Here is a 17200-nt window from a genome sequence, read left to right on the forward strand (position 1 = left end):
ATTGCTATATCTTCCGGCAAGATACGAAGTCAATTTTTATTTTACTTCAAAGAGTACGTAATTGAAATCCTTCTTCTGAAATTTTCCCTTTAAGTGTTCTGAAATGCATTATTGGCAACTTTCCAAGCAGGGAAAAACCGAGTTTGTTTTATAAAGTAAATTGAGTGCAGTACGAGTACAAATGAGGATTTATACTAAGATCTGAGTGGTATTTGAAAAAGACGTTCAAAATTTGCAGGAGCCTTTAGGTGAGTGCAGTTTGAAATAATTTTTAAATGTCACGAGTAATGTAAATCCTTAATTTTAATCTTTCTCACGATAACCTTTTTATAATATAGAAAATCACGAACGCGCCTGTATTAATTTCCAATGCAGTGTATTGTAAACTACAAATTAACGATAAATGCTGCCTGCTCTCAGTCAATCACAATAAAGTAATTTTGTCATTCATTTTTTTTTTTTTTTTTTTTTTTTGATTTTGACAAAACGCTTCTAATTTTTTTTTTATCGTTTTCCTAGATTACGAGCAATATACATGTTAACCTTTTGGAACTGTTTCGTATTTTTATTTATGAAAAAAGAATAGTGACGTTGGTGAGACCGTTGGCTACACATGGACGAGAGCTTTATCGGGGTTCAAGTAACTGCTTGTTTGTACTTTTCACATTTTGCGACGATAACAATAATTAGAATCTTATACAATCAAATTTTCTTAAGATTTTTTTGCAATAACATGCTGACTTTTAATAGATATCTCGTTAATTATGGCGTGTTCATTTGAATCACAAAAGATGTATTTTCTCAGTGGGTGGCTGATTCACAGATTAGCGCATTTAAGAAAAAAGTGCGACTAAATAATCCATCATGTCTGCAGTTTAAAACTATTTTCTAGTAGAAACTAGCAAGACACACAGTTGTTTTCTTTTTTTTTGACCAAAAAAAAGTCGAATACGCCTAAATAAATCCTTTTGCCTTCAAGGAAGAAGTGTTTTGTTGTTATTGTTATAAGTTCAACACATGTTACCTTTTAACTCTTCTTTCATATCAGCAACATCAGTAAGCTTTTAGAGTAGTCAAAAGTAACTAGCACATATTCTGGTAATTGATATCATTCAAAAACAGTAATTATTTCATTGAACCTCTAGGGAGTCAAAATGTAGATATAAATAAATAACAATTTATACAGTTTGTCAGATCGAGGCCTGAATTGAAATCAAATGCATCATCATTGGAGCTTCCTGCATTGTGTTTTTAAGAGGCAAACTCTGAAACTGTTTCTGATCAATACGAAGAGATTCTTAATCATGCCACGTCCGTGAAGCAAACCAATTTATAGTGTGAAGACTTAAAGACTTGAAAACTTGAAAATTGGAGTAAGGTACTTCCCCTGGCCTTAATCAGCATCGGTCACACTAAATATTTCTCAGTAACAGAAACTGGTGAAAACTAGTCATCGATAACATATTAACGAAAGAGGGAGAACAGTTTGTAATGGTATATTTCCGATATTCAATATTAGTTCTTTGTGTTTCCTAACATAAACAAGCCAGCTATAGTTATAAAAGAAGATCTATTAATTACTTTTTCAGCAGTTTATCAACAGCTGCATGGCGACATGATTGCCGACTAAAGCACGTATGATTGAGAAATGTAAGTTATGATGAGATTTGCACTGACCCACTTTTCAGTTTTGGAGAAATAGGATAGACTGAGAGAAGGTTTAATAGCGTGTCTAGAGCACAACGATGAAATAAAAATAAATTGATATTACATTCACCCGTATAGATGGATTATAGGAAACCTTCCAAACCATCCAGAGTATTCTTCGTGAAAATGGAAAGCTCTTGTCCCTTAAGACTTTTCTTGGGACTACTAAATGTAATTTGATTTCTCAACAATTTTTTTCTTAACCAGTTTTAAGTCACTACTGTAATTTTAAAATACACGCTAGAAGCGACAACGTCTTTGTCAAGTAAGAAAACGCTGAATTTGACTTTAGAGTTCAGTTATCGTAAGTCGACTTCAACCGCTTCTATAAAATGTAGGCCATGTACAATGAGACTGTCATTTAAACCGTGCTTGAAATATGACCATATTTCATTGCCTTCTTTTCTCTTCTTTCCTCCCAAAGTAAATACTTCAAACAATTTATATGATTTACATCCTTTCAGTAAGGAATATAAGTATCTTGTAACTGGCATTTATTTCATTTATTTTGAAAAGAAACAGAGGAACTACTGAAGGGAAATCTAAGCGTATCTAAAGCGTTCGGAAACTTCAAAAGTGGACTCCAGCAGTCCATTTATTAGTCCGCTTCAAATATTTCCAAACTGACACCAATAGTTTTGTTTTCTGAAGATAGAAGAGATAACGCAAGAACCTTCCAGAAAAATTCAGACTTCGCCCAAACTACCGTCTAAGCTTGGCTGCGATTAAAATATACAATTAGTTCCGCCTAGCAAAAGTTGGGTGGCTTTATAGTTCTGAAGTACGGAGTTATCAGCAGTTAAGGTAGAAACTTCGCTTCACCTACAGTTTCAAGTTTTAAGTCATCACTGGAGGTCACGTAAATTTCAAATACTTCCTTGATAAAGAAATAACAAAAAAAAAGAAAAGAAAGAAAACAAAACGAAAAACAAAACAAAACGATCACATCAGGGCGAGTATTTCTATAATAACGCGTTATGACGGTGTTCCCAGTAACACTGAATGAGAATTCCATCAATTTTCTGGGTCCCCGATATTTACTGAGACTGGAAGAAAATTAATAAAAAGAACGAAACTCCTTTTCTCAAACTAAAACCAGATTTTTCGATACAGCTTATATAAACGTATTGATATACAGATATTTTTCAAGTACAATCGTGCGGGGTTTACGATGTGAACACGTTAGATAAGAGTTACGTAAACACTTTCAAACTCTATTTCGTATGAATTTGCTGTCGATGCTGATTCAAGAAACATAGTAAGTCAAGGAAATCTGACTATAGTGAGCGTCACCACAGATGACAGTGGCTCATACGTTTGTACAGCTACAAACATTTGGGGTACCACAACATCATCACTACAGCTTGGAGTCTACACTTCTCTCAAGTTCGTTAACAAGCCTCCATCCTCTGTTGTTGTGAAAGTTAATGAAACCCTGAACTATCTTATTCCGTATCGAGTGATCTACAGCCAACAATTTTCTGGCTGTTCGATAGAGTCCCCTCATTACCTCAAGGCGCAGCTATTCAAACATCGAATTACTTGATTGTACCGTCAGCGAACCACACTCATGGCGGTACTTACACTTGCAGTACTTCTAACTTACTAAGCTCAATTTACGCTGATGTCATCGTTTATGTCGAATACCCTGAGATTGCAGCGAGGTGAAAGCAAACATCAGCGAAGTAAGTGGTGAATACGTCATTGATCCAGATGGTGTACAAGGCGAGAATCCAATTACTGTTTACTGTGACATGTTCGACCAAGGAGGTGTTGGAGTGACAGTTGTCAGTCATGACAGCGGAAGCAGAACCCACTTCACTGGGGTAAACAATGATGATAATTACAAGCGTGACATCCAGTACATTGGCTCCAGTTTCTCTCAGTTAGCAGGACCGACAGAAGCTTCAACAAACTGTGACCAGTTCATTAAATATGAATGCAAGAAATCTAAGTTGAAAGACAACCAAGCTTATTGGAGGTCACGGGACGGTGCAAAAATGACCTATTGGGGTGGAGCTTCGTACGGGAACAGGTGCGCATGCGGAATGACAAATTCCTGTGCTGATCCTGTGGAAGGCTGTAACTGTGATAAGAATGATAGCACTTGGCGGGAAGACAGCGGTCTTCTGACAGACAAGTCTCACCTCCCTGTCTCTCAGTTGTGGTTTGGCGACACTGCCGATGACGGAGAAGAAGGATATCATGGGAAAATTAAAGTGCTATGGAATGAACTAATCTTATGGGACAACAATCGCTTGGCAACGATTCACTTATTATAGCAAGGTCACTTGTAACACAAGCACACGACACGACCAGAATTAGTCATTTCTTGTTTTAATACAAAGTAATCCACGAGGCCGAGGCCGATGCAATGAGTTTGGAGGTGGAAGGAATATTAGCGAGGGAGAAGATAATGAAAGAGAGGGAAAATAGAATCCGAGTGCCGTGTACTAAAAGTGTTAGAGGAAATTTTTGCCAATATAAATAACGAGAGATGGGACCTTCCTTAAACTACAACAGGCTCCTTTATGGGGTCACTCCGGAAACCTCGAAGTTAGCCTTCCGCGGTCTGGTGACGAAGATTCTCACAAAGCCACTGAAATCGAATCATTAAGCCTTGGGCAATGTTTTCTCGAACTCTCGCTCATGTGTGCTTATGGAAGAATCTTTGTTTACAATATTGCCTCATTAGCATAAGCGATAAAGTTTCGGATGGAGCTACAAATCATTAGTTCTGAAAATTGCCCCAAGGAATTTGAGCCCAATGTATTGAATACTTTTTTGTGCGAAGTGAGTTTGAAAACTCAAAATTTTACAAAGAATGTAATGAGCTCATTAGCGCCTTTTGCCACCGAGAAATTTTGCAGATTTTTAAAGCCAATTTCCCCTCGAATATTTCACCCAAAGAGCCGAAAATTTCAACAATTACTAAGTTCCCAAAGCTCTAAATGAAGTCAATTCGTGGCTAGCGTGATGCCTTCTCTGGGAAAAGTCGTATACATATTTAATAAGGATAAATGTGAATAATGACGTCAGAAAAGATCGTTCTATTTGGACTAACCAAGCATCCGTGGTTGTACATGCGTGTGAGTTTTTCGTGACTAATCTGAGCATGATAAAAATTATACGGCTTTAAGCAAAAAATAATGAATGACTCCGACAGCGAGACTGGCTAGAGAAATTCATTCCAGGAGTTCTTTATTTCTTTCAGAGGGGCGAGGTGAAGCTTCTTTTCTTTGCACTTAAAAATCGAATCTAAAACAAGTGAGGGCGGAGACATAAAAAGCCATAATGTGACACCTGTTCTTTTGAGAGGGTGCACATTTTTATATTTAAAACATGCTGACTGTAGCATAGAAATACCCAACACAATCAATATATCAATAAATTTATCTCAAATATAAATGAAAGAACTTGGAGCAAAAAAAAATCCAAGATATATATCAAAGGGTCATGTCACGGTCAGTCACATCTTTGCTTTTGTTTGCATGCGCGAGTTTGGCTATTACAACTGTGAAACTACTAAAGATAATGAAACATACTTTCAGGAACACAACTTGCATTAAAGCAATAAGATTTCACTTCACCATGCAATATCAATAATCGAAAATGGCTGGGGCTGACTAGGGTCCTTTAAATCGTTTGAAGCTAAGGAGATAGGCACATGAAATACCAAAATATGGGTTGTAAGTTAGCAAGACCAAAGGTGAAACACACAATATTAGATATACAATTTTATTCTGTTCCAACTTTGATTTATAGTGCTATTAAGCACTTTCTTCGCCAGGATGAATTCATAATGTCTCTCACAATCATATTGTAAATAATTCAAAAAAGGTTCTCTCTTTACATAAGTTAATCCATCAGCACTCCAGAGCCATTATCTATTGAATGTATCAGAGTTGCAAGTGTAAAATCCGTTAGGAACCTGTGTATAAACATTAATTTTGACTTGATGAGTAACAATGTCAATAAAAAAAGAGTAAATGTATAGTAGTGACGTTTCGCGAAGATCTTGTTGAGATATACATGTACAATACCCAAAATTAGTAGTGTTTCGTCGGTGGGAATCTAACAAAACGTGTTATTTTAGTATAGTTTTAAGGACGGTACTTACTAAATACAAAGGTTTTTGCACCAGGTTAAGAACATGTGGAAAAAGTAGATCTTTGCAAGGGCTATTGGAATCCACGAAGAAAAATGGGGGTAGCCACGCATTTTTTCGAGATAATTACCCTTGAATCTCAACAAAAATGCTGACATCCGCATTTTTCTGAAAAAGAAGGGAAGGATATTTCTTCACAAATTTCCTTAGATTTCGCCTTTACATACAGAAAATCAAACGCATTTATAAAGATCTTAAAGCTACATGGTAAATGGTAACATAACAACAATTTTTGGTATGTCTTTAATACCAAAATAATTGCGACAGCGCTTTTAGCGTCTCTGACAGCCTTCCTCTGGTTCAACTAAAATACAGTCTAAATACCTTTTGCTCACAACCAGAAACTTATTACGGGTTGAATAGGCTTGCCACTTCCATTTCATAACATAAAATGTAGGGGTAACTACGCGTTTTTTAAAGTTATTGATCTTTTTTGAAAACTTTTACGGTGCCTGTTACATTTTTTCTGTCACGTCCCCAGTAAGTAAAACATTAATTGCGTATCTCCCACTTGTTTCGCGCGCCCACCAAGCCATCTACATTTACAGTTGGATTTCAGTATTATTTTCGGCAGATAAAAGCTAGTTTTTCAGCTGGAAGGCGTTAACAGTTAGTGGTTAACGATATGCCTGGTTTAAGTACAGGTTGATTTAACTTGATTTGGTCACAGTAGGAAAATTTTGCTTTCATTTTAACCGTGCACTTGGTAGCGTAGTTGATTGCGTCAATGTCAATCCAGCGCACGCGTGGCAGTTGAACCATGCCTTGCGTGATGCGCAGATCATGTGCGCACTAACAAAAGTAGGCACCGTCCTTAACACTACTGCTGTTAACAGGTCTCCGTGAGCCATATTTACTGTAGACATACAACTCGTTTCCATTGCGTTTCTCTGAGTCACAGTGGATGTTTAATTTGGGTCAAATTTGTCAAAATTCCGAAGCCAAAATTTGAAAGCCAGCTTACCGTCATCAACCCGTGCTCTGTTCATTGAAAAAGCACGCTGTTTCAGACAATCAGAACGCGCGTTATATGGAAACTTTATTATAATGTAAAATACAAAAGCTTACCAATGATAAGTGCAGCCACCTTCACGGAGTCGTAACCATTCAGATTATGAAGTTCTTTGACACACACTTGGAAGCCTCTAGTTGTAATTTGCTAATAAACAAAGAAGTAAAAAGAGGGTATATTCAGGAAGACATTGAGAACTGCTAAAAAAAGAGAAACTGGGAACCGAAACGAATTTGTAAAAGACAGCTAGCACTGCGTCGGAGATTGGATCCAAGGGTAGAATTAGCATGTGTTATGATTGCAGAGTAGCTTTATATCCCTCAGCGAGGTTCTGTGAAATATTTTTCGACGCACTGAACTTTACGCTTAACAGAATCGCACGTATTGAATTGTCCTTGGTAAATTTGCAGTTGTTTACGCGTGCACCGCAGGTTTTTCAATAAATTCAAGTTGTTAAAGTCAAGAACCCGTTTATGTCCTTCTTTTAGGCTTCTCAGGAATATAATTATCCATCTACATCTAAACTTTCTTCCAAAACTTCGGAAAAACGATAAAAAAAGTCGCATTTCGTGGACGATCGACAGCTACTACACTCTAATGGCTGATAGTATATGAGTTGCTTAGCCAATCAGATTGCAGCATTTGCATTAGTATACTAGTAAAATTCTACTAAATACTGTTAATAGCCTATCGAACAATCTGGCAATGATAATTGTAGATCACAGAACGCAAAATATTTCCCACAAATTTGGTATTGATGGTTCGTATGCAAGGAAACAGACTGCGAAGATGGTGGAGAATGTCACATTTACATACCTCTACCCAAGTGGCAATGCTGTTATGTTCGGGACTGGCTGAATTAAGATGAGACGCTGACACAATGACCGTGGGCGTCGAATTCTTGGGCGTTGTAAAATTCACGGTCTGGGAGTGAAACAAATGAATAAAAACGTTTGAATTGTATACTTAAATAAATAGTTGGAACCATAAGAACTTCATAACAAGAAGATTAAAAGATATTTATAATTTTAGCAACAAAACTGTTTTTTCCCTTTCCCGCAACAGAAAGATCATAACTTTAATTAATTACGAGTTCAAACCTCCAGCGGAAATTAATTATACTGGACAGAAGGGATTATTGCTCTCGGTTTTGAATTTCGATTATTTTGTTCATTCTCCACTTGAAGCATTTGATAGCAAAGGGGCAATTTGTTTTCTTTTCAATATCACGAGTGAAAAATTACTCCTACATTTCGGCGTGAATTGTCAAAATTGTCATGGCAACGTTTGGCGCGACTTTTCTCGATATAACGAATAGGTCAAAAGCCCACGAGCGTTGGCGTAATTTGTCAAAATTCATAAGAACTTTGCTAAAACGCGCGTGAAATTATTTCTCAATTACCCTCGTCGTCATTTGATTACCCATTCATGTATCCGCCACTGGTGAATATTTATTTTTACAGTAACTGCAGAAATTCTTGTGCGCTCACTGGATAATTTTCATTGTCAATAAAAGGACACACATGACTTCATAATTATGCCTAGTTTGGTATTGTAAAAAACAAATCGATTTGAGTTTTTCATGCGTCTGTCCTGTTATTGACAACGAACTTCGTCATAACATTGTCAAAGTAGTCTGCGGACGAAATTAGTTGTCAATAACAGAACAGACGCATGTAATACTCACGTCAATTTGTTAAATGAGTTATTTCTAGTTCATAAATTAAAATTTCTGAGGTTAAATATAGCAATGAAGCACGTAAAATTCTCACCTCACAGTAAGAGTTGTGATTCTCAGCAAGAGGTAAAAAGTTGTTTTGGAAATCGATGATATGTTTTTCACCGGCAAGATTTGTTGGAAGTGTGTCGTATACAAACCAGTTCTGCAGGAAAAAATCAGAGTGATATAAGAAGAAAATTATCCCACCGTTCAGCAATGGAGCACTTTTTCTCAGTACAGACCGTTTATAGAACTTTTTAAATTACGAAATAACCGCATATTTGAATTTGAAAAAGGTTGCAATGACTGTTTTTAAAAGCGGAGCGTTTTGAATTTACTCACGTGTCCAGCAGCAAATTTATTGGAAGAAAACAGTTCAACTCCCACAGGATTGGTTTCGTACACCAACATGGCCGCCAGTTCATTATTTCGAGACACCAATATAGCTGCGGTGTCGTCAACTGAAAACAGTGTATTTTTTGCAAGGGTTGGACAATCTTGGACAATATCAACTTGATTAAGGTGGCTGAACACAGTTTTTGATACCTGCGTTTCATTCACCTTTTTCTCTATTAAAACCCTTGATCTTTTGCTCACCAAAAATGGCAGCAAGCAAGTTAACACCACAAAATTTGGTTTATTGATAGTCAAGCTGACGTATGTGCCGTTCCCATGGCAACGTCAATAAAGATAAACAGGCCTTTAAAATCGGTTTTGTTTATTTGCATGCAACAAGCTTGTAACGATGCTCACAAGTAACACTATTTTAACAATAATTTAACAGTGAGATCTCTAATTATCCCTTGTTGAAGGTTCACTGGAATTTCTAAAATTTCCTCTGTTAAAGTTCAATTTTTTTTTCAATAATCCAGTTACTTATTTCCTAAAGTATTTTCGTGCCAAATTTCGTGAAATTCTAATGAGTGGTTCTCGAGAAATAGGCGTATTTCCGAGAAAGCTATTCCGCATACAATGACTTACGCACGCGCTGCATTTAACTGCCTTCTTTCGGTTTCAAAGAAAAATCAGAGAATTGCTGGGTTCTTTGCATCGACACTTTTTCTAAAACCATGAATACACTGTTTCAGTTATGAAGGAAAATAGCGCAGATAGCGCGGGCATTGAGCAAATAAAATGATCGCTGTATCGACGCCGTTTTTGGTATTTGCAATCCTTGTACGCGCGGTGAATCGTATTAGCAAGAGCGCGCGCGAAAACTGTGTTCGGCCAACTTAAAATAAACACTCTAAGTGTTTTCCGTACGTCACTTTTCCGAGTGACGTCAATCGGTAAATGAAATACTTTTTTAATATATATCTACCTCTCTTATTTCGCTTCCTTATGTCCATTTCCGCTTTCTCTCTCTTAATACCCCCCTCCATTCCCCGCCCCCTCCCTGTCTTCTCCACCTCTTGAAAGGGGGCTCCTGTTACTCATTTATTAGTTTAAATTTTGTAATACGTTGTATTACGAAACTAATTAGGGTGTCTTCAGCACTTACGACTGTCGAAACACCGAGATCCAGTCCGTCTGCGCTTAACAAGCGGACTCTTCAATCGTTAGGTGTCGGATAAGTCATTAGTTAAACATTTCAATCTCTCCAAGGTACTGAAATTTGAAACTACGGCAGAAGACTCGATTGTATTACTCACTGAGCCCTGACTGTCAAAGGACTCCATGTTACAACGTCGGTGACTCATGCCTTACTGTTAAAAATAGTGTTTATTAATAACTTACTAATCTGATGTCTTTATGTAATCCATCAAAGTTCTGCATTTCTCTCGAACAGGCGAGAAAGGTATTGGTGTTGACATTCTCGACCCAGACCGTGGCGGCGTCGTGTTTCAGACCCACTACTGTGTGCTGAGCAGTCACCAAAATGTGTGGTGAGGAAATCTCGGTTGCCTGAAGCAGTGAGAAAAATATATCGTATGCTCAACTTTTTATTAAATGAATGTAACTTTGTCCTCCGTTATTTCAAATGTTCAAAGATATTTTTTTTTCTTATAAGAAACAGATGTTTGGCCCTTACAATAAATGGCGATTCAAATAAATCCCTCTTACAGTTTAAGCTGTTTTCAAAACAGACCCTGCCTTTAGTGAAGTGGCTAGTTATAAAATATGCTCTTCAACTTTCCTATAGTGTCCATAATAACCCCTTTTAATTTGTTACTTTCGATTTCATTTGCCGGCTCTATTTATAGAGTAGATTTGACTTAGTTTGGACTTGGATATTTCAACGTCAGAATAAGAAAAAATGAATTGCACCCCTCTCTATCGACTGCTAAAACGGTAATTGGTACCTTGGACGTAAAAACAAAATTCTTGGGCATTCAAAGGAGCTCATTTTCGGAATTTCGAGTAATTTTGGCCACGTAAAAAAAAAAACCCTTTTAATTAAAGAAAACCTGAATAGTAGTTTAGTAAGAAGGAAAAACAGCAAATAGATAATAAACAAACAAGGATGGAGGAGATGAAAGGATTATAGACGACGAACTTGAAAGATACAGGCTTAACTTTTCAAGATGAGCTAACTGTGACGTAGGTCCTTTAAGGTTTGGAGCATAAACGTATTAACTTGACTTGTCTCGGTTCAGACTCACTTCAAATGTAACTGATTCGCATTGTGTTCCATCCCACCAATTTGTCATAATGACTTGACCAGCCGAAGCGCTCTTTGGAGCCTCCTGGAAAGCGATGAAATCAATAAATGTGAGCCCGCCATCAGGAGTCAAGCGGTCTAGTCTTCCTGCTTTAAGTGCACACACATCAAAGGAGGTGAGATTAACGTTCTCGACCCAGGTCACTGCAGCGTCGTGAATGAAGTTTCCGCTATAGTTGAAGTAGTTGATGGTGGTCTGAATGCGAATATTTCCTTTGCTGCTCTGGAAAATTCCCGTCTTAAAGTAAACCTTTCTGCAGCGCACATCCTCTGTCTCTAAGCGGAGTACAACACGACCTCGTTGAAGGACAAATGCTGATAATAAAAGTCAAACAAATTCATGTACTTTTTACGAAGATTTCTTCGAGCTGTGCATTAACAGAACATCTAGCCTTACACCAAAACTTGCTTTCCAGATGATTTGATCGAGAATGCCTAAAACGTTGGAAGAATTAAACGTAATTAAATATTGTATTATCACTTGGATAATTGACAAAATTATCCAATTAAACGACACATCAAGGGGAGGGTTTCGTTCGTTTTGGAAAAGAATTCAAACCGGAATTTTTCATCTAATGGAGAGCACCCCTCATGTACCATAATATTGCTCCATATCGCCAATGGACGGTTGCATCCCTTTTCGAGAGTGATAAATAGAAATTTCTCTTTACGAAAATTTATACAACGCGAAACCTGCAGTTAATGAGAATATAGAAAAAGCATCCATTGGGATATCATTTCAGGTTCTAAAAAGTAACATTATGCAAGAAATTAATTGTACTGAGTCAAACAGTAAGAATGACTTGAGCGTGGAAGTTGAGTGATTTGTTTTTGTTTTTTTTTTTAAGTGATTTGTAGAATGCCATGCACTTGTAGTGTAAAGTTTTCCATGTGCTTAATTAGTGCGAGATACAAACAGCTGTTTATTTTTTCCCTAGTTTACGAACAGAGTGACAGCAGTTAAACTGGAAAGAAGAAGAAATGTTCCAGGAATGCTTTTCAAGCCTTCTTTGACTTTCTTGATTTCTTGATATTTTACGGTAAGATATTAAGCCACATAAAACAAGCAAGGACTTACGTTTGCATCCGCCATAGTGCTTTATACCGGGTTCTTCTTGTGCCTGACACACGTGGTAGTTGTATTCACATTTGTTCTTGTGAGTGACGTCATTGCTGTCACACAGTGGAGCCGACTGATCTCCTGTGCAAGGAATACACACGCATTTGTGTGTTGTTTCAGTAGGCGCTTGGCATTCCCCATAAAATGGGCATGTTCTACCGTTGCAGGGATGGTAATCTGTCAAGATAGCAAGTCTATTTCAGTGTGAATTTCGAGATGAATATAGTATATAGGCGTGGCCGTTAGGTGCTACTTCAAGAATCAGAGCGGAAAATGATCTTCACTTCACGGACGAAAATTGAATAACTCGCATTTGCTTTGTTTTTCATTACTCTGCTTATTTTAGATTGGCGTATTAGAGCGGTTTTCATTTGAGTGTCGCAAAGTGATTACTTTTGCATTTCTACGCCACACGATTGACCAAAAAAAACTCGCGCCACTTTTTCATCCAATCAGAAGTTAAACCAAAACCAATCACAACTCGCTCGCATACGTTTTCCCATGTATTTATTACGAGTTTTGATTGGTTCACTGGACTGTCTGTATCTTTTGTACTTAGCCAGAGTGATTACTTTGGTTTTCGTTTTACGATGTATACTCTGTTAAAAACTGCTATAAATCTCGCGCCACTTTTTCATCCGATTAACCAGTAAAACCACACCCAATCGTCAATGGTTCGCGCCCGTTTTCCCGCGCTTTTTGTCGGCTACATGTATTTGCTCAGCGTTTTGATTGGCTCACTGGATTTTCTGTGCCGTTTTTGATTGGAAAAAGTTTTGACTTGGGTTTTGGTTATACGACACACAACTGAAAACCGGTTCAGTAGGTTAGACATTAAAACCGCAACGATAGCATACTTACACCCAGCAGCCATATAATTAAGCGTGATGGGGTCGTGATGAGCGTCATAGCGTTGAATATCCTTCAAGCACACCTGGAAGTCTGTCGTTGTAATGCTCTAATAAAATGAAATCAAACATCGTTACAGGCAAACCTTTTGAAACCTAACGTAAAGTAAACCTGAGATCGGGACCACAACTTAGAGTTTCATAGTTTCAATTCCCTAATAACTCCAAACTTTAAGAAATCAAACTTCTTTCCTTAAAAATAGATGATAGAAAATAAAGCCTCCTTCAAAGTATTGAGGAACACATGGAGCAACATCGAAAATTCACGATTGCGACGGTGATAAGAAATGATGTGCAGTTCAAACAGTATACAGCTCTTAATAACTGGGCCTTAGTCGGAAAACATTTTGATGAGGCAATGTCCATGACAAAATTGTGACAGAGGCAATGTCCAGGAAAAAAGTATGACTAAGGCAATGTCCATGGTTCAATTCGTTTCCAACGTATTGAGAGTATGCATTAAAACCGAAAATAATGACTGCGCAAGTGCCTCAGTTTGCCCTTTAGTTGCTCCGGCCCTGGATAAGATGCATTTATCGCACTGCCCTTTAATGAGACTTAGCTCCTTGAGTGGACAATTTGGACGAAATTATGGTCTGAAATAAGTTTACTTTTGAAAACAGAAAGGAATACTACGGTAGTTTCTGAAGAAAAAGTGTTACTTTTGTGAATTCTCACTTCAATCCATTCTGTAATTGCGTTATCATCAGCATCAATGCGGGCGTTGACGTCATCTTTGTGATGCTTGGTTGTCGTAACCAGAGTTGGAGTTTCAAAGAATCTCTGAGGGAAGTCAATAGTCTGAAAAAATAGAAACAATTTTTAAGAATGTCAAGGCTTGTGCCAAGGTCTCAAATCTCGGCTACTGCGAGTTGCGTTAAATAAATTAAACTTTGAAACAGCGTGAAGATTTTGTGCCCGGCCACTCTCTCCCTTTTCCCGCCTTTTTCACTCCGGTCGTTATTCTTTAGATGCTACTAAACTCACTTTGCAGAAGCTATAGCCTTTGCTATCATCAGGGCTATAGTTGTTGGGAAAGCTCATTTCATCGGCCAAAGGTAATGTCCAGCTACTCGGTACACTAGAGTTAGTGAAGGCCAAGATATTCTGAAAGAAGACAAAAAAGACTGTGGTTATACATACTATACTAAAACGTGAGTTAAATTCCAAAAGAGACCTGTACACACGCTTGAGTATACAGTATTTTTAGATGGCGTCAGGGCAGCTATTGCTGGTGTTCAAAAACAATGAAACGGCCGCCATGTTGGCGTGTCCAAACCAATCCCGTCGGAGTTGAATTTTTTTCTCTGTCTTATGTAAACACTTTGTATTGTTCTAATAAATTTGCTTGGCTGCTGGCCACGCAAGTACTCTACATGTATATTCAGTAACCTAACAGATGTTGTACGAAGACAACTATTTTTAATGCAAATTTGTTTACATTTTTGTTATAGGAAGACAGACACTCACTTTTCAATTTTTAAATAATTTTCAATCTTTAGTTTTGAATTCTGAAGTAGCAATTCTCCGTCAAGTCTTGAATATGAAAGGACTGTTATTTCATCAACAAGATCTCTAAATATTTGTCTACAAAAGCCCCAAATACTTACCACAGACAGGTATTTGTGTGCACCATCAAAGTTTTTCAACTCGCGAAGACATGCTCTGAAATTATATCTAGTAACATCTTCCGCCCAGACGCTTGCGGCGTCATGTTTGTTTGCAACAGGATGGACAGGGGTTACGAACACGTACGGAGCTGTGGCAAAAGGCTGGAGAAGGAATAAAAACCTTAACGGGTGAGACCAAATACCAAAAGGGAGCTTACGTAAACCACGACGGCAATGGCAAAGGCAACGGCAACGACACCGTCACCAAACAGAAGGCTAAGCAATGGCTGTACGCATGCGTTATAAATCTTTGTGCATTTCTCAACTGTTCTCTGTAAAATCACCAGACGTGAAACAAAAGGCAAAACAATGGCTGTGCACATGCGTTATAAATCTTCGTGCATTTCTCAACTGTTCTCTGTAAAATCACCAGACGTGAAATGATCAGAAGTTTTGAGCATTTTGAAAAAACGTGAACTACTACAGATAATTTTTCCTATTATTCCTGTATTATTTTCCTTCTTGAATTAAATTGATCGCCGACGCTACATCGTTAAGTGGAGTAGGACTTAAAACCGCTCGGCTTATTGAACTGTTCTAGATAATTGCGAGGTAAAAAGATAAAATACAAATCCATTTTTTCCAGCCATCGACCTTGCCGTCGCCGTCGTCGTTGCTTAAAGGAGCTCAGTCACCGTTTGCACATTTTGAAAAGGTTAGCCTAAATTTTTTCAAATTCGTCGTTTGCAATCCGTGGCAATCTTCGCCATCCTTGACCATCCTTGTTCTTTTACGGTTTATTATTATCTCTTTGATGTTTTTCTATCTTAGTAAACTATTATTTTCAGGTTTCCTTCCATTTAAAGGAGATTTTGTACGTGGCCAAACAAAAGACAAAACACCGTGACTGGGCTTCTGTAAGCTCCTTAATATTTTGGGTGAAGCCCTAAACTTTCATAGACGGTAGGTTTGACTCGAATAGCTGTTATTGCAGTTGAGTCTGCGGTCAAATATTCTTTTGTTTTAAAAGGCGTGCAAACGAGGCGAAAGGGTCAATACAATGCAGAATTGACCCTTTCCCCTCGTTTGTATGTCGAGCCGCTGATAACTACAATAACAGCTATTGTTCACGACCTGACGTATGTTTCTAACCAATATCTTTCTTGAAAGAGCCAAAATAATTTCCGTTGAATCATTGATATATAGTTTCCAGAAAGTTTTCGAGGCCAGCAAGATAATGCAAAAGAGTTTAGTCGTTTCCTTGGGTTTTTGCTCGTGATAGAGAGGGCAATATACAACGCTAATAATTTACCACAAAGGCGGAAAAAAGGATTTTATTTAGTACCAGCAAAAACAGAAGGGTTTTCTCTGCAAACAGCTGATCCATTTAGTAACCGAACGTTTTGCATTTTTTTTTTTTAGTTTTGTAATTTTAATGTTGCGTCCTGCAAATGGGCTACTCTACGTTATTGTATTTATTTTAATATTTACTAACCTTTGGAAAATCTTCCCGAACGCACTCAGTTCCTGTGGTCCACATCGGAATATTGACTTTCCTCTCATATGCGCCGTTTGAAACAGTTCGATAGGCAATCCACTGCAAAGACACAGTCCTGGATCCAGCGATCGCTCCGGAGGTGGCAACACATCCTTGAAAACTGTATATTGCAAAAAGCTATTTAGTACTCCGCGAAATTCCGGCTAACACAGGTTTTTTTAACGATCACATTTTGTTCGTACAAACTTTTGTCTTAAAACTGCTTGAAACTTAATAATTAGTGAAACCCTGTAGATTTTCGAGTATACGAGATGTTGCTTTAATTTTCAGCAATAACTGCTGACTCTCTGGGTGGAAAAAGCCCCAAGGAGACCATATTCAGTTCGAGTTCTAACCCACGCCACTCAAATGGTGCCTAATACATCTGACCCTGGTTGTTCGAAAAGTAAATAGGGAGTTTAAAAAACCACGTCGGCTACGCCGAGGACAACGTTGATTAAAAAAGGAATTTATACTTTACCTATGAATCTTGCGGTACTCTAAAGTCACTCTCTATGTTCATTACAGTCAAAACTATCACAAAAGTAAAACTAAAACACAGCGGTAAATTTGAAATATAAATTTGAAAAATTAGCCGTTGTGGTTCACGTTCTCTAGACAACGCATAATTTGGTCATTTCACGTTGTTTTGCCGAGGACGGCAAAGAAATTTACCAGGATTATTATAACGCACGTGCCCAGCCATTGTTCTCCTCGTTAAACATTTTGTTCAGCGACGTTACCTTTGCCGTTGCC

At 37.8% G+C, this 17200-nt stretch overlaps 1 protein-coding gene and 1 pseudogene across 1 annotated transcript; one reads left to right on the forward strand and one right to left on the reverse strand.

Moving 5' to 3' along the window:
• Positions 1–2926: 2926 nt before the first annotated feature.
• On the forward strand, positions 2927–3945 carry LOC110065274 (contactin-associated protein 1-like; annotated as a pseudogene).
• Positions 3946–5431: 1486 nt separating this feature from the next.
• Positions 5432–16753, reverse strand: LOC110065394 (uncharacterized). Its single transcript, XM_089282041.1, has 12 exons — positions 16403–16753; positions 14908–15069; positions 14285–14404; positions 13976–14098; positions 13251–13347; positions 12348–12566; positions 11211–11584; positions 10345–10512; positions 8660–8770; positions 7704–7811; positions 6944–7034; positions 5432–5638 (listed from the first exon to the last, which is right to left on the reverse strand). Exons 1-12 carry the CDS (start codon positions 16445–16447, stop codon positions 5631–5633), a joined length of 1626 nt encoding a protein of 541 aa, XP_089138167.1. The 5' UTR covers positions 16448–16753; the 3' UTR covers positions 5432–5630.
• Between the last annotated feature and the right edge of the window lie 447 nt (positions 16754–17200).

Source organism: Orbicella faveolata, unplaced genomic scaffold (assembly GCF_042242905.1).
Source record: "Orbicella faveolata isolate gen_17 unplaced genomic scaffold, um_ofav_v1 contig_12, whole genome shotgun sequence".
Classification (NCBI taxonomy): Eukaryota; Metazoa; Cnidaria; class Anthozoa; order Scleractinia; family Merulinidae; genus Orbicella; species Orbicella faveolata.

Bases quoted from the DNA above. Each gene is read 5' to 3' on its own strand.
- LOC110065394 (XM_089282041.1), bottom strand. From the start codon at position 16,447: ATGTGGACCACAGGAACTGAGTGCGTTCGGGAAGATTTTCCAAAG. The intron at 14,405-14,907 runs GTAAGTATTTGG...GTCTTCTTTCAG, and splicing joins CACACAAATACCTGTCTGTG to AATATCTTGGCCTTCACTAA. The intron at 8,771-10,344 runs GTAAGTTATTAA...TTTTTCCTGCAG, and splicing joins TACATAAAGACATCAGATTA to AACTGGTTTGTATACGACAC.